Source organism: Sarcophilus harrisii, chromosome 1, assembly GCF_902635505.1.
Source record: "Sarcophilus harrisii chromosome 1, mSarHar1.11, whole genome shotgun sequence".
Classification (NCBI taxonomy): Eukaryota; Metazoa; Chordata; class Mammalia; order Dasyuromorphia; family Dasyuridae; genus Sarcophilus; species Sarcophilus harrisii.
The window spans coordinates 201,955,118-201,979,006 of NC_045426.1; the positions used below are offsets into that span (position 1 = coordinate 201,955,118).

Consider the following 23,889-nt stretch of genomic DNA (forward strand, 5'->3'; position numbering starts at 1 on the left):
TCTCACCCCCACCCCCAGAACAGTAATATGGACACCAAAGATTTAATGAAACATATAAAAAAATAAGGCACATTTATATCTTGATATGGTAATCTTGACATAGAAAAACCCATCTCAGAACATTAATGTTCCAATGGGCTATCTAAAAAGATACCTTATGGTACCCCAAACAGGTTTATGGTACCTAGGGAATTACTTCTTGCTTTTTTTAAGTGACAATGGAATAAATTGCACCTATCCCACTTTGTCAAGTAATAAAAATGTCCTTTTTTTTTTTTAACTACATATTGGCAACCTGGGGTGATGGTAAGGGAAGAATGGATAAGGTAGGATACAAAACAAGAAGTAAATTAGAGGAAGGTATGAAAGTTAATCATTCATATCACAAAGGCTCCTGGATTGCACTTCACCACAGAATTCACCTCTCCATAGTACAAAATAAGAATAAAAAAATTTGTAATCTGTATGCATTATTGCAACTATTTGGCCATTAGCTATTACCCAACAGCTTTTTATCTCATTTCATTTAAATACTGAAATGAAATATTAACCATTGCAATTTTCATATAAATTGATCAAGGATCAGCAAATACTTTTAACAACCATCTCACAACCCCAACAAAGACATAATTAGCATTTAACCTGAGACTAAATCTGTTGTTGATAGGTTACTGTCCTTAGATATTTCTTCTTTTGTTGCATTAATTTATACTGACAGTGGTGTTTCATGATAAAGAACTAAAAAATTGTTTTAAAAAATGGCTTTTGTGGAAAAAAAAAAATCTTAGTGAAAAGAAAATCACAGAATTCATGTTCTCACAGTATCCAGAAGCTGGAATAACAATGTGCTTCTTTATTGCACGTCAAATCAAAAAGATACAAAAGCTATTTCTTCTTCACAATCCAAAACTGAAAGCCAGGTTCATCTCAAATGGATTCGGAATGTACTGATTTCCATGGGATTCATGTTGATATCACTTATATTTCTGGCATCCGGAGGTGAATGCATCAAAGTTAATGATGATGGTATAAGACTTCGAACAGTAAATTCGTTAAACAGTTTGTGTACCAATATCTAAAAAAAACGATAAAAAGATTCAAACATTTAGAATAAATTTATGTAGAATAAAAAAATCCATAGGCCTACAAATTTTTCTACCATCTTTGTCCCATTTCTTAGACACTGCTTTATAGTAATATGAGTTTCTGTAGTTTAATTAGCTTTCCAAATAAACAAATTCCAGTGATATATTAATCAAGATATTTATTAAGTAGTGACCAGAGGAAAGAGCCTATGGCAGTTAGAACAGTTAATGGTGTTAGAACAGAAATACTTAACTTAAAATATATTTTGTTCCTAACAACATTTTTTTAAGACTTATACATATGCTAATAGTACTGTTCAATTTCCTCACCTAAAGAATAAGACCCTAAAAATACTAGGAAATTTTGAAGAGAAAAAGATTTAAACTATCTATTATAATTGCAGTGATCCACTACAGACTATATAAAATGTGAACTAATCTACATATCTTTTCCCTTTAACTTTTAGAAGAACTCAGATTGAGATAATGGAGAATGCTCTAGATAGGTTAGTGGTCCTTAACTTTTTTTTTTTTTTTTTGATTAGTGCTTTATTGAAAGTCTGGTAAAACCTGTAAACTCCTAAGAAAAATCTTCTTATATAATTGAAAGAAATGCTAAATTTCAGTTGAGTTTAGTGAAAATAAAGTTTTAATGTTTTTTCCTATCTAAATTCATGGATAGCCTTGACATCTGTCCAAAGAACTTAGTTTAAGAAGTACTGAAATAAATTCATGATGAACTGCTGCTTCTTTTGTTGAGTGTGTGGAGAGAAGTGTGAAGGAGAAAATAATAGGGAAACTAGAGACTGACAAATAAAAGACTGAGAACCACTTATATATTTCAGAAGAATGAAAAACATTTTAAATGTTAACCCTATTAAAATAGCAATTAACCAATACTTTAAAAATCTCTGCTTCAGTTTCATTGTCTGTAAAAATGGAAAAATAAGTGAGACTGATGAGATAATATTTGAAAAGCACCTTGAAAATTTGATTGCTATTATATCTAACAATTTCTAAATCATGTGTTATGTATTCCTAGCCATTTTCCTTCTCTAATTCCCAAAATAACCATGACATTGACTGTAGGACCTTGAATTTTGTCTCATTTTGACTTTTTGTCCATTGCTATAAGTGTATATTGATGTCTAGTCCTCTACAATGCTTAAGAATTATCTTTTAACATTAGAATGCAAGGTCTTTGAGGGTAGGAACTGTCTGCTTTCCTTATATTTGTATGCTGATTGCTTAATACAGAATCTAATATTATTAAGGAAGCACTTAGCATTTTATCTTTTATTCAGAAATAGGCAAGTTTGGATCATGGATGGGTTGGTGGGGGAGCAGAGAGAATACAATGAATTCAGTTCTAGGCATGCTGAGTTTAAGATACTAAATAAAGAGAGAGGATCCATGTACACAATGATTCCGGAGAGAAGTATGTGTGTGAAAAGAAGATGCAAGGATTTACGTTTTTCTTATGTGAGAACTTTTTTGAGTTTTTCAATAGGTATCAGGTGAGTGGGAGTAGAATTTGGAAGAGCTGGAGCTAGATATACAGGTCAAGGAGTCATTTTCCTAGAAACACTATGACCCCTCTATGGTCGATGTAACCCTAATGTTGCTATTATTTTCACATCATTAACATTACATTTCACACAATTATCTGTGCCATAAGGGAAAAATTCAAACATTTTATTGATTGAGGAAAAAACTTTAAAACATACCTTTCCCTGAGTAAGTGAGCAAAGCTGTTCACTTCTATTAGACAATCTACAATCAAATCCCTTTCTATGAAGTATTAAGGCAGCCTCATCTGATGGTCCACTGTCTTCCTGGAAATAAAGAATGTACCAAATTAATTCACCACAGACATTAAACTTTTTATGAATCTTGACATAGCAATTATCTCAGATCTCAATATTCCTATCGTTAATATTAATTCTGTTGAACATTTAATTTAGATATGAGTTTTGTCTACATCTTTTTTCTGAGTTTTCTCATAAGTAAACAAAGCCCCTAAATTTTTTCAAAAAAGCATTTTACATTCTGAATAAAATCAAGTATTTTTCAACTAAAAAAAAGTTCACTATTTGTTCAATGGAATATGTCTGATATGTATATTAACTGAATAAAGAATAAGAAAAGCTAGCCATTAGAACAATTAACCTATTCCTAATTTAAAATTATACTGCATTACTTATTAAATAGGTATTTATTAATATAATTCATGTAAATGGATATTTTACATGAATTATATTAACATTTTCCCTCAAAAATCTGTTTTCATACCAGTAATATTTAGGTGAAATTTCACTTACCCCATGCTAAGTAAGCATCTTTTTTTTTTTTTTTGGGGGGGGGGGGGGGAGAAGGGGAGGCATAACATAAAATACACAACTAGAGGGCTAGTGAATATAACATTTGAATTAATGCAAAAGTTATTTGTTATAACGTCAAAGTAATGTATTTGGTTAGTCATTTTTCAATCATGGCATGATTCTTTGTGATCCCATTTGGGGTTTTCTTGGCAAACACAGTGGAGTGGTTTGCCATTTCCTTCTCCAGCTCATTTTATAGAAGGACCTAGACAAATACAGAGTGAAATGACTTACCTAGCAGGGTTATACAGCTAGTAAGTGTGAAGTCAGAGTTGAACTCAAAAAGATGAATCTTCCTTATTACATGTACAATGCTTATCCACTGATAAAGCCACCTTTGTTTTATTACTTTTTGATATTTTATGGAGTTATTAAGCTTCCTCATTCTCAATTCTAATTTTTAGAGAATGCTTTTCTTAAGTGAACATTTTTGCAACTCTTTTTCCATTTAACCAATTATGTATCTTTTTTTTCTTTTTGCTGAAGCAATTGGGGTTAAGTGACTTGTCCAGGGTCACACAGCTAGGGAAGTGTTAAATGTCTGAAACCAGATTTGCTAAAGAAATTAAAGTCACTTTTAGCGATCTAAAAAAAAGCTCTAAGCCATGATTGATTAGTGAAATGCAAATTAAGACAACTCTGAGGTACCCTAACACATCTGTCATATTGGCGAAGATGACAGGAAAAAATAACGATAAATGTTGGAGGAGACATGAAAAAACTGAGACACTAATACATTGTTGTTGGTGATGTAAATTGATCCAACTATTCTGGAGAGTATTTTGTAACTACACCCAAAAGGCTATCAAACTATACATACCCTTTAATCCACCAGTGTCTCTACTGGGTCTGTAATCCAAAGAGATCATGAAATAGGGGGAAAAGGATCCACGTGTACAAAAATGTTTCTTGCAGCCCTTTTTGTAGTGGCAAAGAAGTGGAAAATGAGTGGGTGTGCATCAGTTGGGGAATGGCTGAAGTAGTTATGGTATATGAATATCATAAAATAGTATTGTTCTATAAGAAGTGATCAGCAGGATCATTTCAGAGAGGCCTGGAAAGACTTACATGAAGTGATACTAAGTGAAATCAGCAGAACCAGGAGATCATTATACATGGCAATAACAAGATTATGTGATGATCAACTCTGATGGACGTGGCCCTTTTCAACACTGAGGTGATTCAGGCCATTTCTAATAGACTTGTGATGGAGGGAGTCATCTGCACCCAGAGAGAGGACTGTGGGGACTGAGTGTGGATCACAACATAGTATTTTCACCTTTTTTGTTCTTACTTGCTTTTTTTCCCCAAATATGGATATATGTTTGGAGGAACTGCACAGTTTGGCCTCTGGATTACTTGTTGTCTGAAGGTGGGGGAAAGGGGAAAGGGAGGAAGAGGAATTTGGAACAAGGTGGATGTTAAGAACTATTTTTGCATGTATTTTGAAAATAAAAGGCTATTATTTTTAAAAATTTTAAATAAATATTATTCCTGTTGAATTATGTTCAGTCTTTTTTCCTTTTCAAGTCAGTTTATCTTAATATAAACCATCCAGACAAAACATAAGTCAGAAAGATGAACTCTTCCCTATTGACTATGTGTGACAGTGCATATTAGATCCAATTTCTTCATAATCCTTTTTGTGGTGGCATACTTGGTAAAATTCAAGTGTGAAGCCAGAATTAATCACCAAAACTCTACTGCATATCGCTGCACGTGGTATTGCACACCAATAGGTCTGGGCCTCAGTCTATCACCACTTAAATTCTTCACTTAATTTCAGCTTTACATCTTAATTCTTTTCAAATCTCAGTGTAGCCAATTCCAAAATCCCAGAAGATGACTGAATCCCCAGAGAGAATAATATTCTTGTAAAAAAAAGCTGTCTGACATTGATGGAACAATTCTCAATTATTTTATCTACCACTTCTGAGATAGTCTGTGGCTTTTATCAAAAGCCCTGGGTGAAAGAAGATTTCTGTACCCAAGAATCATTTATAACCAAAATCAAAAATTCTGTTTTTTGAGGTTATATGAATTCCAGTACACTATTTAATCCACTTTGACCCATCTGTATAATACCATCTGTATAATATATATATATATATATATATATATATATATATATATATATATATATATATCTGTATATCTTTGACTAAGTCTGGACAGACATAACCATAATGTTCCTTCACTGCTTCAGCTATTTCCAGGGGGAATTCCTATTTCTTGCTCTTTCAATAACTGCTGAACAAAATGTTCTCTCTCTTTCACCAATTGAAATGGGCTTGATATAGCTGCCAATAATATACTCTTCAATCACAGGATGAATGACCCCACTTCCACTATCTGTAATGGTACCAATCAGTATCCACTTGATGTTCAAATGCAGCTAAAGCAAGGACAGCCTGTACAACTATGGATAGGCCTGGAACATAAAGAATTCAAACACAATTTCAGCTGTATATTCCCTGTTTTCTGGTGTATTTAGTGGAGGTTCAGTCAAAAGAAAAATAATGATCTTCAGGTTCAGTCCTTAGGTGATTTGAAGCTTACTTGTTCCATAAATCTCTCTACCAACTACTAATCTTCAACTATACCATGATGGATTGACCATTTTGTTGCATGATTTGGGCTTTTCTAGTGCTTCTTCCCCAATCAAGAAGTCTAGATCATCAATATCCTTCATTACCCTCCTTTGTGCTTGATCTCCTACTTTTGTAGACTTCTTGATAGCCAGCAGCCATCCCACCACCTTCTGCCACCTCCTTCTCTCGCTATAGCTACCACCATTATTGGGTCCATGGGAGGACAGGGGCTGGTGATAGGGGCTCTCCACCACCCACAACCAAGCTGGCCTCATGCTCCCAGGAGGCAGAGAGGAAGCAGTTGTTATTTCTTCTCAAAATTTCTTGGTCTTGTGTCCAGTCATTTTCTTTCTTGAAGGCTTTTGAATGTAGCTGCTTTGACTTTATTTTCTTTTTCTGAATTTCTCTTTCCTGTCACCACTACAACTTTTTTATGGTCACACTCATTTTTTGTTGCTTGCTCATTTTCCACACTCTTTTTTGCTTTTCCCAATTCTGTTTTCTGAGCTAGTTTCAGGGGTTTGGAAGGCTTTAGTTCTTTCAAAGTTGTGTAAGATAAGAATTGTGGGTACTACTTATCTTATCTTCACTTTGATCTTTATCCAGCAAATACTTGGGATCCCTTGGGATTGTAATGAATACTGCTTCTTACATCTCCTTCTCTCTTGGGACCAGGAGTATTACTGCATGCACTTCAGTGCTCCCACTCCCTCTTGACTAAAAATGCTGCTTTTTGTACCCTTGAACTATGATGCAAAAGTGGGTACAAGCAATGAAATTGTCAAACAGTCTCTGGTACTATGTCCACTGGCCAATTATGAAGTCTTCCTAATAGTTCTAACTTGAGAGCTCTTGCTGCTGTTTGTGTCACCACTACTTAGTCCCATCACCGATACTTCATCTATCTGAGCTTCATTGTAAACCCTCTCCTATATTGTCTTGGGCTGGAAGGATGTTTCATTGTAAACTTTCATTAGTTTTACACATCCAGTTTGATCTGAGTTATTATTTTAAAATTGCTGAGAGAACTGGGTCAAGTACTTTTCCACTCTGCCATCTTGGCTATACCCCCCGCCCATCTTTTCACAAAGAGTATGAGGCAGCCATGGGTCCAGAAAAAGGGATGTATAAGCAAGGTTGTACAGAAGGACACAGATGAGACAATATAGTCACCAGGAAGGAAACAGTCATGAGGTGGATAGGAGGTAAAAGTGAATTCCATAATTTTGTTCACAGAGTAATTTCTACCATATAGCACATAATGATGCTTTCCTCAAAAATTTATTTTTCTAAGAGTGAAACAAAATAGAAAAAAAAAGAGATTTACAGGTTACTTGGAAGAAGCTCATATGAGGTAATTAAAGAACTTTCTTTGATAAACAAAGATTAGAAAATAAAATTTTAAGAGAAGATCAGAAGAAAAAAGAATTAATGAAGGGAACAAAGAAAAAAGCTTCCTGAGAAAAAGAGGAAGTAAAAATAAAAATTTTTATACATGAAAATTTAAAGAAAATGAGGAGAAATTTTGAATGTGTTATATGAGACAGCAAAGACAAGAGAGAAGAGAAAAAAATATAAGAAAGAAATATTAATTGATAGTCTAATTAAATCTGAAAATTGTGAAAGGAATAGGAAAAGAGAAGGAAGAGAAAATCTGTGAAAAGAGAAATGTTTCAAAGTAATATAGGCAAACAGCGAGGTGTAACAGTGGATAAAGTAACATTCCCAGAATTAGAAAGACTCAATCTGAGTATTATATATATAACTGGCAAGAGCTCCTAATGACAGTTTTAATTTCCTCTTTAATTTCATTTTTGAGACTGATAATTTTTAATGAATTTATCTGTTTTATTGAGTTGTTTTTATTTTTTGTTTTTCCATAAAACCAGCTCCTACTTTTGTTTATTATTAGTTCAATAGTTTTCTTTCAATTTTATCAACCTCTTAGTAGTTTTTTAAGCTTTTCAATTTAGTGTTTAATTTTTAATTTTTTTTATATATATATTTTTTAACTTTAATGCCCAATTCATTTATCCATTTTTTCTCTCTATTATTATAAGCCTTTGGTGATATAAATTTTCCTTTTGGTATTGCTTTGGCTACATCTCACAAATTTTGATACGGGTTAGTTTTCATTGTTGTCATTCTCTTTAATGAAAGTACTGATTGTTTCTGTGACATGTTTTTTGATCTACCCATTCTTTATGAATGGATTGATTTCCAATTAATTTTAAATTAAATTTTCCACAACCCTTTATTGAATGGAGTTTTCATTGCATTATGATCTGAAAAGAATATATTTGCTATTTCTGCTTTTCTGCACTTATGTGTGACATGTTTATTCCCCAATAGATGGTTAATTTTTATGCAGAGATCACATACCACTGAGAAAAGGTATCCCTTTCTATTTCCACTCAGTTTTTTCCACTGGTCTATCATAACTAACTTTTCTAAACTTATATTCAGCTCCTTAATTTCTTTCTTGTTTATTTTGTGGTTAGATATATCTAGTTCTAAGAGGGGATAACTTAGGTACACACCTTTTCTATTTCTTCCCGTAAGTTCTACTTTAAAAATGTACCATTTGGCATATATATATTTTGTATTCATATTACTATATTATCCATGGTACATATTCAGTAAGATGGAATTTTCTTCCTTATGTCTGTCAATTCTATCTATTTTTACTTTTCTTTTGAAAACATGATTGCTAGCCCTATTTTTTTTTTATTTCAGTAGAAGTATAATAGATTGTGGTCTAGCTCCTAATCTTTACTTTGTGTGTGTTTCTTTGTTTCTAATTTCTTATAAACAAATACAGAATTCTGTTTTTTAATACATTCAGCTATTCATTTCTATATTTTTGCCTTTTTATCTCCCTCATAACTGCTCCCACCCCTTCCTAATAAAAGAAAGATTCAAGCACTGCTTACCATCCCCTACCACTCCATCAACTAATTTTATGGCTATATCGCAGGTATTTTTCTGCTATTCAAAGTCACAACTAAGGTATGAACAAAGTAATAGTCATATACGGAACAATACATGGGGGTAAGAAAGAGGAGGAATATTTTTATATATTATGTTCCTTAAAGCCTCCAAAATATTTTTTTAAATGAAATATAAGGGGTTTGATTTTCAAATGTAAGAAGCAAGGAAAAGGGCAATATGAAAAAGTTCATTTATTTGTAATAGCTTGAATGCTGGTACTTGTTCCCATCCTATATTTCTCGTTTATAGACACTTTCCCAAATGCCAGAAAATTGAAAACTGCTATGTTAATGATCCCCTTCCCCTGAATATTGTTCTTAAACTTATTGATTATATTCTAGTTTCTACCATTCACATCACCACTGAAATTACTGACATCAAAAGGTCCTTATTTTCTGAGCTGATATCAAATCAATTTCAAAAGCTTTTTTTACTCATTTAAGAGTGTGGTCAAATCCATAACCCCTTAATTCTTTTCAAGAGAAATTTCTCAATCTTTAAAAATATGAACAATTGTTGGTAGAATTTAAGATTCAAAAAGATTTTTATTAAGAATGTCATGCTTCAAAGGTATACATTAATTCTGAGTTCCCTTTTTTCTTTTCAACATACACCAAATGTAATACTGGATTTTAGTGACCGAATTAAAACCCAAAAGAAACTCATTAAGTATTTCTCTAACTTTCTGGAAATATCTGGTGAAAAGGACTTACTATACCAAAATGTATATTTCTACAAAAAAGTACAATATGTACTACTCATTGAGAGAATGTTTGGAGCTAGGAATACCTGAGTATAAAACCTGACTCAGACACATAATAAGTTGTATGACCCTGGACACATAATTAATTTCTCTCATCCATGATTTCCTTATTTGTAAAGGTGAATTCATAGCAACACTTACTTTACTAAGATTAAGAGAGATAATGCATCTAAATCATTGTACAAGCTTTAAAACACCATAATAATAGTATATAAAATTCTATATAAATGTTAGTATGATTATCATTAATATTTTTGTTATTTATCTAACCAATTGGAAAAATATTAAATGCTCTTGGATTGGGTGAGCAAATACAACAAAGATGACAATACTATCTAAACTAATCTATTTATTTAGCACTATACCAATCAGACTCCCAAAAAAATATTTTAATGACCTAGAAAAAATAACAACAAAGTTCATGTGGAAAAACAAAAGGTCAAGAATTTCAAGGGAATTAATGAAAAAAAAAAATTCAAATGAAGGTGGCCTAGCTATACCAGATCAAAAATTACATTATAAAGTAGTGGTTACCAAAACCATTTGGTATTGGCTAAGAAACAGACTAGTTGATCAATGGAATAGGTTAGGTTCAAAGGACAAACAGCCAATAACTTTATTAATCTAGTGTTTGACAAACCCAAAGACCCCAGGCTTTTGGGAAAAGAACTCACTGTTTGACAAAAACTGCCGAAAAAATTGAAAATTAGTACGGCAAAAACTAGATAGATATTGTCCCCACACTTAACACCGTACACCAAGATAAGGTCAAAATGGGTTCATGACCTAGGCATAAAGAATGAAATTATAAATAAATTGGAAGAGCATAGGATAGGATAGTTTACCTCTCAGACCTGTGGAAGAGGAAGGAATTTATGACCAAAGAAGAACTAGAAATCATTATCATTCACAAAATAGAAAAATTTGATTATATCAAATTGAAATGTTTTTGTACAAACAAAACTAATGCAGACAAGATTAAAAGGGAAGCAATAAACTGGGAAACATTTTTAAAAACAAAGGTTCTGATAAAGGCCTCATTTCCAGAATATATAGAGAATTGACTCTAATTTATAAGAAATCAAGCCATTCTCCTATTAATCAGTGGTCAAAGGATTTGAACAGACAATTCTCAGACAAAAAAATTGAAACTATTTCTAGCCATATGAAAAGATACTTCAAGTTACTATTAATCAGAGAAATGCAAATTAAGACAACTCTGAGATACCACTACATACCTGTCAGATTGGCTAGAATGACAGGGAAAGATAATGCGGAATGCTGGAGGGGATGTAGGAAAACAGGGACACTGACACATTGTTGGTGAAATTGTGCCATTCTGGAGAGCAATTTGGAACTATGCTCAAAAAGTTATCAAACTGTGCATACCCTTTGACCCAGCAGTGTTTCTACTGGTCTTATATTCCAAACAGATTTTAAAGAAGGGAAAGGGACCTGTATGTGCACGAATGTTTGTGGCATCCCTCTTTGTAGTGGCCAGAAACTGGAAACTGAGAGGATGCCCATCAATTGGAGAATGGCTGAATAAATTGTGGTATATGAATATTATGGAATATTATTGTTCTGTAAGAAAGGATGATTTCAGAAAGGTCTGGAGACACTTACATGAACTGATGCTGAGTGAAATGAGCAGGGCCAGAAGTTCATTACTTACTTCAACAACATTACTATATGATGATCAATTCTGATGGATGTGGCCACTTCAGCAATGAGATGAACCAAATTAGTTCCAATAGAGCAGTAATGAACTGAACCAGCTACACTCAGGGAAAGAACTCTGGGAGATGACTAAGAACCACTACATAGAATTTCCAATCCCTCTGTTTTTGTCCACCTGCATTTTTTATTTTCTTCAAAGGCTAATTGTATACTATTTCAAAGTCCGACTCCTTTTATACAGCAAAATAACTGTATGGACATGTATACATATATTGTATTTAACTTATACTTTAACATATTTAACATGTGTTAGTCAACCTGCCATCTGGGGGAAGGGGTGGGGGGAAAGGAGGGAAAAAGTTGGAACAAAAGGATTTTCAACTGTCAATGCTGAAAAATTACCTATGCATATATCTTATAAATAAAAAGCTACCATAAAAAAAAAGAAAAAAATATTTTTGTTTTTTAAAGAACAAGAGAATTGTACAAAACATTTTCAGTTTTAAAACATTTAAGACATTGCACCCAACACAACAAATGCAATTGTCCTTTAAGGACATACATATCTTATTAACATACCTTAGATTGTATTGTCCTTAGATTAACTAAATGAATGTCACAAGGCATGGATGATACAAGTGGAGAAAATCCATTCAGGAGGTGAGGAATATTGATGTCTGGATTTGTAGTCATTGTGATGACTGGATGGTTTAAGAAAGATGATGTTAAGTGGCTAAGAAGAGAAGGAAAACTGACTGACTTCTTTTCTTCTTTCTATTAGAAAAACAAACAAAAAAGAAACTTGGTAACTAAATATATTTGCATTTCTATACATATTAGACACAGTAGTATGTGCATGCACACACATGTACCCACACACACAATCTTAAAATTATACTTTTTAATTCTACATTTATAGCATTTTTACAAAAAAAAAAAAAAAAAAAAAAAGCAATCCAAAATGTCATCTTATAAATGAGGAGACTGGGGTTCAGGGAGGATATATAATTAACCAAAGACCATACATTTAGTGAATGGCACAGCTGAAGTTTGAACAAAGGTCTCATAACTCAAAAGTCAGTGGGAATATTAGGTGCTTTTTTCTACTGAACCAAAGTTAGGTCATTAAATCTTTACAATCAATGTAATAAAAAGTTATTTATAGAGTTTTCATTAACATGTTGAAAAGAACACTTTAAATTCCTTTAAAATGATTTTGGAAGTAAAAATACTAACCTATCACATTATTCATTCACCAAGCATTTATTAATGTCTTCTAATGTAGTGATCAATTGTATTAGACATGGGGGGAAAAAAAACCCAAAAGCAGTTTCTGTTCTGGTTTCTTTTTCCCCATGTCTAATACAAATTCTCAAGAAGTTTATTTGGGGTTGTATATATAACATGAAGAGTTAATGAAATACAAAGTAATCTCAAAAGAGAAGAACACTAGCAACTAAGATAGGCCTGACACAGAAGAGGTGGTCACAATGAGTTTTGTTTTTTGAAGAGAATTAGGGATACTAAGAGGCAGAAGTGAACAGAGCAGCCTATACATAGCAGAGAGATGGAGATGGAATAGCACATTCAGGGAACAAGTGAGGAAGCATGGCTGGAACACAGTGTATGTGGAGAAAAATGATATGGAATAAGCCTGGAAAACTATGCTAGAGCCAGATTGTGATGGGTTTTAAATGTCAAACAGAGAAGCCTGTATTTTGTCTTCTTTTAAATTAATTTTTTTAATTAACAAAAAATCTGTCTTCTTTCTACCTCAAATACTTCCTCCTTCTCCCCAACTAAGACTAAAGAAAAACAAAAATCCTGCAACAGATGCATATAGTTAAGCAAAAAACTTTTGCATTAGTTAAATCCAGAAAGATATAAATTATATCCATAGATTCATATCCTTTATTCTACATCTATAACTTAAATACATACATGAGTATAAGTATTTTATTAGAGCAGGAATGAGGAATCTTTTATCTACCAAAAGCCATTTGGATATTTTTAACATTATTCATGGACCATTCAAAAGTATCAAGTTATAGGACTCAAGTAGTGAAAGGTTGTTGTACTTAGCTTTTACTACATTATTATCTGCAGCTGCTTCAGCAAATGATTTCATGGGCCTTATATGGCCCATGGGCTAGACGTTCCCTACCCCTCATCTAGATTGCAGAAATGTATGTATGTATATATGCAGATATATGTATATGCGTAAGTGTATATTATGTATGTGTATACATACATACATATATATATGTGTGTGTGTGTGTGTGTGTGTATACACACACACACACACACAGGTATGCTTGTGTATCTGTATATATACATACATATATAAACAATAAAAATATATAGACAATACATACATATATATAAACAATTATGTTTAAATATATGTGCCTCATTTTGCACTCTAGATACGTAATATAATCATATGTAACATATGCAATTATATAAATTATATACACAACAAAACTTTATATATATATATATATACTTCTATAAACACACTCACATATATAAATACAACACACATCCATACATAATTCTGAATTATAATTCTTATACTTCTTTATCAAGAAGTGGGTAGCATATTTCTTCATTAATTCTGAATAATAATAGTAAAAAAAAAACTAACATTTATATAACACCTACATGTCAGATATTGTGTTGAATACTCATGAAATATTTCTTCATGTAACCCTCACAATAAAACCCTGAGACACAGGTGCTATTCTTCTTATTGTTGTTGTTATTACTATTATTCTCATTTTACAGATTAGAAAATTGAAACAAAAAAAGATCAAGTGATTTGGCCATGGTCAAAAAAAACTAGTGTTGTATCTGAACTTGAGTTTTTCTGACTCTGCTGTGCTCCCAGCAGCCTCAGAAACACAACCAAACCCTCTTTTGAAGTTATCTATCTTTACAATATTGTCATGGTATAAACTATTTATTTGGTTCTATTCACTATTACTTCAGTTCACAAAAGTCTTCCAAGGTTTCTCTGAAACCATACCCTTCAGCATTTTATAATCCAACAATTGGGAAGTTCTACTGGTTCAGAGTGACAGGACTTCTGGCTCCCCTTTGGTCTGAAGTTCCTGCACTAGTTTTCCCTCTGAAAATTTGGGTTAGAAGCTGAAGTAAGACCCTGCTCTGCACCTAAGCATCCAAGTCACATTGCCACTAGTTATGTTTGAGCTTGTTCCTCTCTTTACCTAGGGCCTGCAATCACCAGCCTTGATCAGGCCTTGTCAGCTTAAGATTTATAACCTTAAACTGGACACTAGCTGACAAAATTTCTGGTTGACACGTATGTTCCATACATGGTGCCTATTATGAGTCTGGGACCTCCTTTTGCCTTGGTGCATAACAACAGGGAAGAGAAGATTTAGGAGACAGATAATGAGAATTCAGTTTTAGACATGTTGTGTTTAAGATGTCTCCTGGACATCCAGACTGAATTTTTGAATGGCAAATGTGAAAGAAAATTTGAAAGTGGAAATCAGTAGAAAAATTAGAGCAAGGTAGGTATAGTTGAATCCATTGGATCTGACAAGATCACCAAGGGAAGTATTATAGAAAGAGAAGAGAAGATGACCTACGACAGCTTCCTTTGGGACAGCTATTGTTAAAGGGAATAACCTGGATGAGGATCTAGCAAAAAGACAGAAATAATCAGATAAGTAGGATACAAAAGAGGAAGCAAAAACTCAAAAAAAATGTCAAAGAGGAGAAGTGATCCAACAGTGTCAAATGCCACAGAGAGGTCAAGGAGAATGAAGATTATAAAAGGCCACTGGATTTTACAATTAAGATAATGGAAGTTTTAGTGCAAAGATGAGATCAGAAGTTTGATTTTAAGAGGTATGAATAAGAGAGAGAAGAAAGTGAAGGTATCTATTTTAGTGCATCTCATACTCATATGGCACTAACCCTGATCTCACTAGCATCCCATATGTTCCATTTTCATGATTAAGGATTCTGAAATTATGGATCACCAACTCCTATCCTTTCATTTGTCCCTTATTTTCTCTAAATCTATTTTTTCTATCCTTTCTATAACTTCCACTTTTCTAATGCTTATATTCCTTAGTGTTCTCTGAGGACACAATTGTTATTCTGACTTCACTTTCTTCCCTTCTGAATCATGATAATCCTATAAATTAATTAGTTCAACAATATATTCTCTTCCATTCTCTAGTCCTTTGTACTGTTACTGATCACAACTTGTCAAACACCAGTTGCTACTATTATCCCTGCCATTTCTCTTCTTGATTTCAATAATTGTGTGACTGAGCCAGTGACAAATTTTCAATATTCAATCTCATCTGACTGCAAACTGTCACAATGAAATAATTTTACTCTTCTTTAATTATCTAAAGAACATACCACAATTGTTCCAAATTTTTTCCACTCTAATGCCTTTTGCCTCACAAGTTACTGAGAACATAGAGGTTATTTGCCTTTAGTTCTATTTTCTCATCTGGTCTCTGATTAAGAGTTGACCCTTTTAGTTCTCTCAAAAGCCAACTCCTTCACACTGTATCTATGATAACACCCCTTCTCTTTCCTGTAGCCACTTGTCTCTTTGATCATTTTCTATTTCCAATCTGCAATAAGTTATAACAATTTTTGTTGACATAGTAAAAGGGAAGGATCATTATCTAGAAATTCACTTCCACTTTATGACTCTAGGGAAAGTCACTCCCTATTTTTTAGATTATTTTCTGATTTGTCTGTGCCTCCTTTCCTACTCCCCTCTACAATCTAGCTACTGATTGCATAACTATATTGAAATTGCACTCTCCAAAGTTACCAATAACTTTAAGGCCAAATATAAGATCCATTTCTCAATCCTGATCCTTCTTGAGCTTTCTGCAAACTTTGTTTCTGCTAAGTTACTGTTCTCCTTCATTCTATTTTCTCTTGTAATGCTACTTTCTCTTAATTTTTTTTTTTAGCCTCTCTGGCTAAATATCAGTTTAGCCCGAAATAGCAATTTTTTTCTTTATCCTACTAAAAATTCTTTATGGGCTATAATTATTAAAAGCTGCTAATACCTACAAAGTTAAGATCTTTCACACTCTCATTTCCATTTATCCTTTGGCATTCTCTCCCTTGAAGATATGCTGTCCTGATATATAAAGACAAACAAGCAAAACAGATATTTAGGAAGTTAGGAATGTAGGGAAATAGATAGAGATAAACACAGACAGACAGACACACACACACACACAATTGCCCAACACTCCACCCAAATTCATTTAATTTAATGAAGGAAATGGATGTGTGTTGAGAATCAAAACCTCCTATCAGCATTTTGAATCTTTTAGAGAAAATATTTTAAGATCCTCATTAAATTTATTCTAATTAACTGAGACCAGGAAAATTTATTTGTACATTACAAGTCTAGGAATCATAAGATTCTGTCTTAAACATTTAGTACATAAAAGACTTATACAGAATTACTTTGTATAGATTTGCATAGATTGTATACATTTGTGTAGATTTACAAAAAACTTCCCTTAAGAAGTATAAAATAAAATAATAAGTAGACGATGCCGATGTAACAAAAATGACAATACTACCAAAACTAATTTATATTTTTCATGCTATATCAATCATTTTCTTTGGTATTCCAGAATTTTTTTCTTCAGTATGTTGATTCCCAGATATTTTATGTATTTTGTAGTTTTTAGAATGCAATTTCCCTATTATTTCTTCTTGGGATTTACTATTATTATATAGAAATGTAGTAACTTTAGAGAATTTATTTTGTAGCTTATAGCTTTGTTGAAGTTATTAAATATCTAGACTAATATTTCTGATTTCCCAGAATTTTCCAAATCTACCTACATATCATTAGTAAATAAGGATAATTTTATATCTCCTCTTCACCTATTTTTATGTCTTAATTTTTTTTTTATCTTACCACTGTTGCAAGCATTTCCAGAAGGATATAAAATAACATTAGGGAGAGTAGCATCTTTGCTTCACTCATTTTATATTGGAAAACTTTTTAGGGTAATTCCATTGCATATAATTATTGCTTTTCATTTTGGATAGATGCTTTCTGTAATATTAAAAAGAAAAAGGTCCTTCTATACTTATACTTTGAATGTTTTTTAGCATAAAAGTGTTGTACTTTATTAAAAGTTTTTTCTGCACCTATTCAGATGATCATGTGATAGCAATGTTTAAGATTTTTAATAAGAGTGTAACCTAATAAATTTTTTAGAACATCTTGGTTCCCCCACATACCAGAAAATCTCAAAATTTAAAAGTTCCCAAGATTTTCACTAGAGAAAAACAAACAAGAAAAATGTCACATAATTCTTCCTACCGTGTTAATTCCATTTCTTTTTTCTAATAGAATTCGAAATAAATTAGCTGTAATCTTGTTATCTTGTACACCTTGTCCAAGGCCACGATAATCATCTTGCATGAGTCGACGATCCATGACAACTTCAATCTGCCCTGAAAAAGAAACAACATTTATTTTGATAATAGCATTTTATACTGGTTGCAATGATTACTCTATAGTTGTGCTTATTTTTCTATCACTAATATCCAGATCAAGAATTAAATTGAATATATATCATGCCACTTAAAAGCAATCTAAATCTAGGTGGCAAAGTGGAGAGAAAGTTCAAATTGAAGTTAAAAAAACCTGAAGTGAAATCCTATTTTAGAAACTTAAGATATATGATCCTAGACAAATTACTTAACATATCTGTTTTCCTTTCTCGTGCTTAAAATGGGTACAATATAGCACCCACACCACGGTTATTCAGGTCAGATAAAATTACATGTGTAAAGCACAATGCAAGTCCAAAACTCTGTATGAATTATTTTATCATTATTTTTTTTGGTGAATATTTTTGAGGCAGTGTTGCACAATGGATATAGAACTGGTTTTGGAATTAGAAAGACCTTGGCTCAAATACTGCCTCTAAGATATATTGACATACATGACCCTGGAAAAAGCAATCAACTTTTTTAGTGATTTAAGAAACTTACTAGTAAAGATTATAAGTTTGGAGAGAAGGTATTGATCTGCATTGGAACAAGACATTTCTCTTCAGGAATTTCTTATGTCAACAAGATCATATTTGATAAAAAAAAAAAAAAAAAAAAAAAAAAAAAAAAAACACCCAACACCACCACCACCACCAACAAAACCCTATGTTTCACTTGAAGATAATTTAGCTAAAGATGATTTAAAAGTATGCCAAACATCAAATGTTCAGAAAAATTTAGCAACTAATATCATCTAAAATGGAAAAATCTTTAATTATAAAGATATAAATAAATATAAAGATATAAATTATTATTGAAGAAAATCCAATCTATATGCTGTAGACTGAATTTTCTTCAACATATACAACACATAACTGGACTTTCTTCAATAAATTGTAAAGATTTATAAAGATACATTATACAGTAAAAATATATAAAAAGACGTTAAGTATTTAAGTTAAAAGCATCAAGCTTCAAAGGAAAAAGGAGTCTGCTTTCAGTCTGGGCACTTGAACAAGTACCACCCCTGACACACACTGACTATATAAACTCTTATAGATTGCTGCTGGTAACCCTTCATTCTTGAAGTAGACCAATGACATCAGCAAAGTGACATCTTGTCTTGAAAGTAAGCTAGATTTAAATAAAGCAGAACTGTGCAGTCATCAGCCTCACTCTCTCTTACAGGGTCATCTGAATCTAGCAGCAAGAAATGGCTCTGTATACAATGCTCCAGATACAATTAGAGACCTTGGCCTTTTTAAATTAAGAGCTTTCCCATGACTCAGTTTGAGGCAATACCTATTCCGTGATTTAAGGCTAAGTACGAGTTGAGGGGAAAAATAGTCAGTTTGCCTAGTCAAAAGAATAAATCTAGGAGGAAATCATCTTCAGGGTTTCTGGCCAGAACAGAAACAATTTTTATTTAGAGGTATCAAAACCCAAACAATGAGCAAGTGAGGATTCGGCTAGAACCTGTTTAGAGGATGGGGGAAGATCATGTAAGTCTGGTAGTTTCTTGGCCTTACTCTCTGCATCTATAAAATTAAAAGGTTAGATTTGGTAATTTTTAACTTCTTTTTTTTCTTCCCCTCATGTTTGCTCTTTTTTTTATCTTTCTTCCTTCCATCCTTTTTGTCCCTGTACCATCCATTTTTAACTAGCCAAAGCAAGGAATTATCATATACTTCAAAATAGTTTAAAGACATTTAAATAAAAAGTTTATATTCCCTGGTCTTGAAAAAACCCTTGCTTTTCTCAAGGAAAAGAAAAGAAAAAGATTCCTCATATTTTTATCAAAAGTAACACAGCATTTGAATATTTGAATCTTTAGAAAAGTAAAGAAAGGAAAAATAATACATACCATTTTTTAAACTTGCAACACCTAAAGATTGGGCAGCAAGAAGTGTCAAACGAAACCCATCATCTTGGATGTAAGACATTGTTGTCATTGGGTAGAAATTTGCTTGAAGGGGTAATTTGCTCATTGTCACTCTAGGCTGAATCTATAATATAAAAAGTTATCCTTTAACAAATTCAACTGATACTGACATACGTATGTGATGGAAATCTGAATGACTTTGTATTAACAATAATGAAAAGTACAATGCTATGCCTATTTAAATATGTTTATGATAGTAATCAACATTTCTCTTTTACAAAACCATTTTTGTTTCAAAGAATTTTTTTTTAATGAAATGGAATTTATTTAAAAGGAATTTGAGGAAAAAGACAGAGCTAGTAGCATTTTTGAGAAAAGTGGTTGAGTTATAAGGGCATCAGAATGTTCCTACTTTTTAAAAATAATAAGGCTAAAATGGAAGAGGGGTATTCAACAAAGCTTTAGAACCTTAACATGAGCATAAACCAAATTATAACAAGATTAAAGTGTTTACAATCAAAGCCTGGAATTGAACACTAAACAGAACAGCTGCATATCCAACTGCCTTTTTGAAAATTACTATTAACCTTGAGTTTGTTTCCAGAAATACATATTAATTGTCACAAGCATGTTAAAATGCTTACTATTTTTATTAATATTTTGTGATTTTAAAAAACAGTATATAACTATCAAATACCTACTGAATTAGATTCCAAAGAATATTTGCACCTAAATAACAATTCAACATTTATTCTTTCTTATTTAAAGGGAAGATAGTTCAATATGCTATTTTGCTTCTGACTGGACAGTTTCTTGATTTATTTAATGTGGAGAAACTGAACCCATGACACTACTCTTAAAAGAGGAAACAGAAAATATAACTCCAGCCTAAGCCTGAATAAATCCTTTTAAAACAGAAAATGTAAAAATTGCAAGGAATTTTCAGGTCCATTGTATCCAAACTATCATTATATAGGCAACATTATTATGGCCCAAAGGAGGGAATTAATTCCTGTAAGATCATAATCAATAATTGGTTCCAGTGGCATTTTAATTATAGAATATGAGCTAATTTAATTATAGCATATATGATCTTAAAGTAAGAGATACTAGTTTTAAATATAAGCTCTATTTCTAATTACCTATTTAATTCTGGGCAAGTCACTTAACTTTACCATGTCTCAGTTTTGTCACCCATAAAATGAGAATATTGAATAGATGTCTAACATCCCTTCTAGCTGATTCTTGAATAAATTCTATGGTCAGAAGATCAGCCCTTTGAATACCAAACTCCACCTACTTTCTTCAATATTTCCAATTAAATTCAATAAATATTTATTAAATACCTACTATATAAAGTCACTATACTAGATGCTAAGAATACAAAAATCAATACAAAAACAAAATAGTACCTGCTCTCTCCTAAGTTATATTGTTCTGAGACAGAACATTCACTCATTATAAAGAATAACCTGACATACTCAGGTCCTTTTCATTCTTTTATTATTTTTTTTAAATAATGGAATTTGTTTAAAAAAAAAAAAAAGCTGTTAATGTAACAACAGCACAAGACCTTGTGTTAAGAATAATTCTAAGACTGAGATGGAAATATAACGCTAGGTCAATTTGATTTTGCAGATAGCTTTGGAATGGTTATTCCCTAAGAATAAACTAATTATATAATAATATATGTCTTATTAACTTGATAACTTCATTATATATAAAGCAATCATCTATTTTTCCCATCTCCACTGAAACTGACCTCTTCTCTCTCTCCTTTCTCCTATGATTCTGTTTCTCCCCATGTATGTTTGTTAAGTCTCAGGGGACCATGGAAGTATGCCATCTATGCCACTGCTGCCCAACTCATGTTCTTCTTCCTCTCAGTCTGTTCTTCACAGACTGAATCCTTCTCAAAACTTTCCAGTATGACTCAAATCTGTCTTCCAATTCAAAGGGTACAACAGTCCAAACTGCATTTTAGGATGGGAGAAAATGTTTGATCCTCTAAACCCATAACACTATTACATTTGGAAGTCTGGATGTTGACTTTGACATTCCAGGGTCACTTTAAAGTTTGATGTGGTCAGTACATTCTTTTAATTTTCACTGTCTTAAAATAGTAATGGATCTGAATAATTTTTTTAAAGTGATTATAGCTTCTGGATTATAGACTGATCATGGTTTTCAGGAAATAGAATTATTCTTAGATTTTTCTCTTTGACCTATTTTCTAAGAAATATTTTTGATAATAGATGCCTTATACTTTCTATTTTTCCAATCATTTGAATGTTTTTTAAATTTTTTTTATCTCATCTAGTAACAGAGTTATTTGATTCATTTGATTCCGTTTTCCAAGGAATCCACTACTTAGTTGAAGTTTTTCTAACTACTACTCTAAGCTATTTTACTCTTTCATTTTTTTCTTTTGAATTCATTCATTTTTATAATATGCTTCATTTTTCTTAACTATTGTGGTTTTTTCCCCCTATAAGATTCTGCTGACAGTTGCAATGGTATTACCACTTTTTTTTTTAAGCTTACATTTCAGGCTTCTGCAATCCCCTCATCATCGTTTGGTATCTTTATCTGTTTATTCACATTTTCTGTATCAGATTTTGCGTTCTGGAAAGTCCCTTCCATCACTCTTAAACAGTTTTATTCTCTTGTAGTCTGGCTATAGCTACCACTATATAATCTTGGGAAAAGAGCTAATATTGTGTCCCAACTTTTTCTCAATTTCTGGATGCTGTTTAAGTCACTGGGTGTTTATATCTGAATTATATTCTTTCTCCCAGAAATGCCTTAGTGGGATATTGGATATTGTACTTGTCTCTTAGAGAAATGCCAGCAGCATTAAAAGGTGGGAAGACTTAATCTTGATCAAATAGCTACTGCTACAGAGGCAGAACTTAACTTTGAACTTTTCTTACTTTTAAGGCACTTTGCCCTCTATCCACTTTGCTCTGTTCCCTATTTTCAAAATTGGTAGGTTAACTATAAATATTTGGTATGTGGCAGAAAAGTTCACATTCCTTCCTCATCTGTGAATTAAAATTAGTTTAGTACTGTGAATATAACATTCTTTGGAAAATAGAGAAATAGGTTGATAATGAAAAGATAGGAAGTCTGAGAACTTCCTAGCATGGGATAGAAAACAAATTAGAGAGGGCAACAAGGACTATTAATTGCAGCAAGGACCTAGTTGAAACTAGCTTGGAGTAGACCAAGTTAGCATAGCTGTAATTTCCTGCAGATCTATTCCCTGTGAAGGCGGGAGGGAGAAAGGAAGGAAAGAAAGAAGACATAGAAAGGGGGAGGGAGGCAGGGAGGAGGGAAGGAAAAAAAAGGAAGAAAAAAAAGAAAAAACTAAAAGAAACTTGTTTCTTAGAGAAAAAGGCAGATGGTAAAGAGTAGTACTGATGAGGTTTGGCAAGGCATGAGCAGTGTGAAACAATAAAGGGACAAGGAATTAGATATTACATTGAAGAATCAAACTGATTAAAGAATTCTGAAGAGTCAAACTAGGAAACAAAGCTTAACTAAAGGAGTAAAATAAGGGAGGAAGGGAAGAGAGAAGGAAGAAAAGAAGGAAGGATAAGAGAGATGGGGAAGAAAGATAAGAGCAAGGAAGGGGATATCTAGAGAAAGAAAGATGATCTGAAAGGATGCTGAAGCATGAAAGAAACAGAGTTCATGGTAATGGCAAAAAGATTAAGTTTATAAGGAGTTAGGACTAGGGATAGATGAAATGAAAGGATATTTTGATAAGACACAGAAATTTCAGATTTCTTTATTGTGTGACAATTTTGGATGATAGCAAGAGCAAAAGTTTGACCATTTCTGTGCAAAACTGAGTTAAACTGAACATGTACTGCTCTTCTTCAAGAATTGTACATAAAAAAGGTAATTGTTTTTAGGGTCAGAGGGCCTAATCTTAAATCTCAGCTCCACTACTTTTTGCCTTTGAGGCACTAAACAA

General features: G+C 32.5%; 1 protein-coding gene and 1 pseudogene across 1 annotated transcript in view; both read right to left on the reverse strand.

The window, feature by feature from the left end:
* Positions 1–242: 242 nt before the first annotated feature.
* MAN2A1 (mannosidase alpha class 2A member 1) overlaps positions 243–23,889 on the reverse strand; it is a 164,038-nt gene continuing 140,391 nt past the window's right edge. Inside the window, exons 18-22 of the mRNA XM_031968631.1 lie at positions 19,890–20,031; positions 17,850–17,983; positions 12,071–12,265; positions 2,813–2,920; positions 243–1,075 (exon numbers count right to left, since the gene is read on the reverse strand). Of these exons, the coding sequence (XP_031824491.1) occupies positions 923–1,075; positions 2,813–2,920; positions 12,071–12,265; positions 17,850–17,983; positions 19,890–20,031 (732 nt within the window). The 3' untranslated portion in view covers positions 243–922. The remainder of the gene's footprint in view (positions 1,076–2,812; positions 2,921–12,070; positions 12,266–17,849; positions 17,984–19,889; positions 20,032–23,889) is intronic.
* LOC116423612 lies at positions 4,954–7,477 on the reverse strand (annotated as a pseudogene).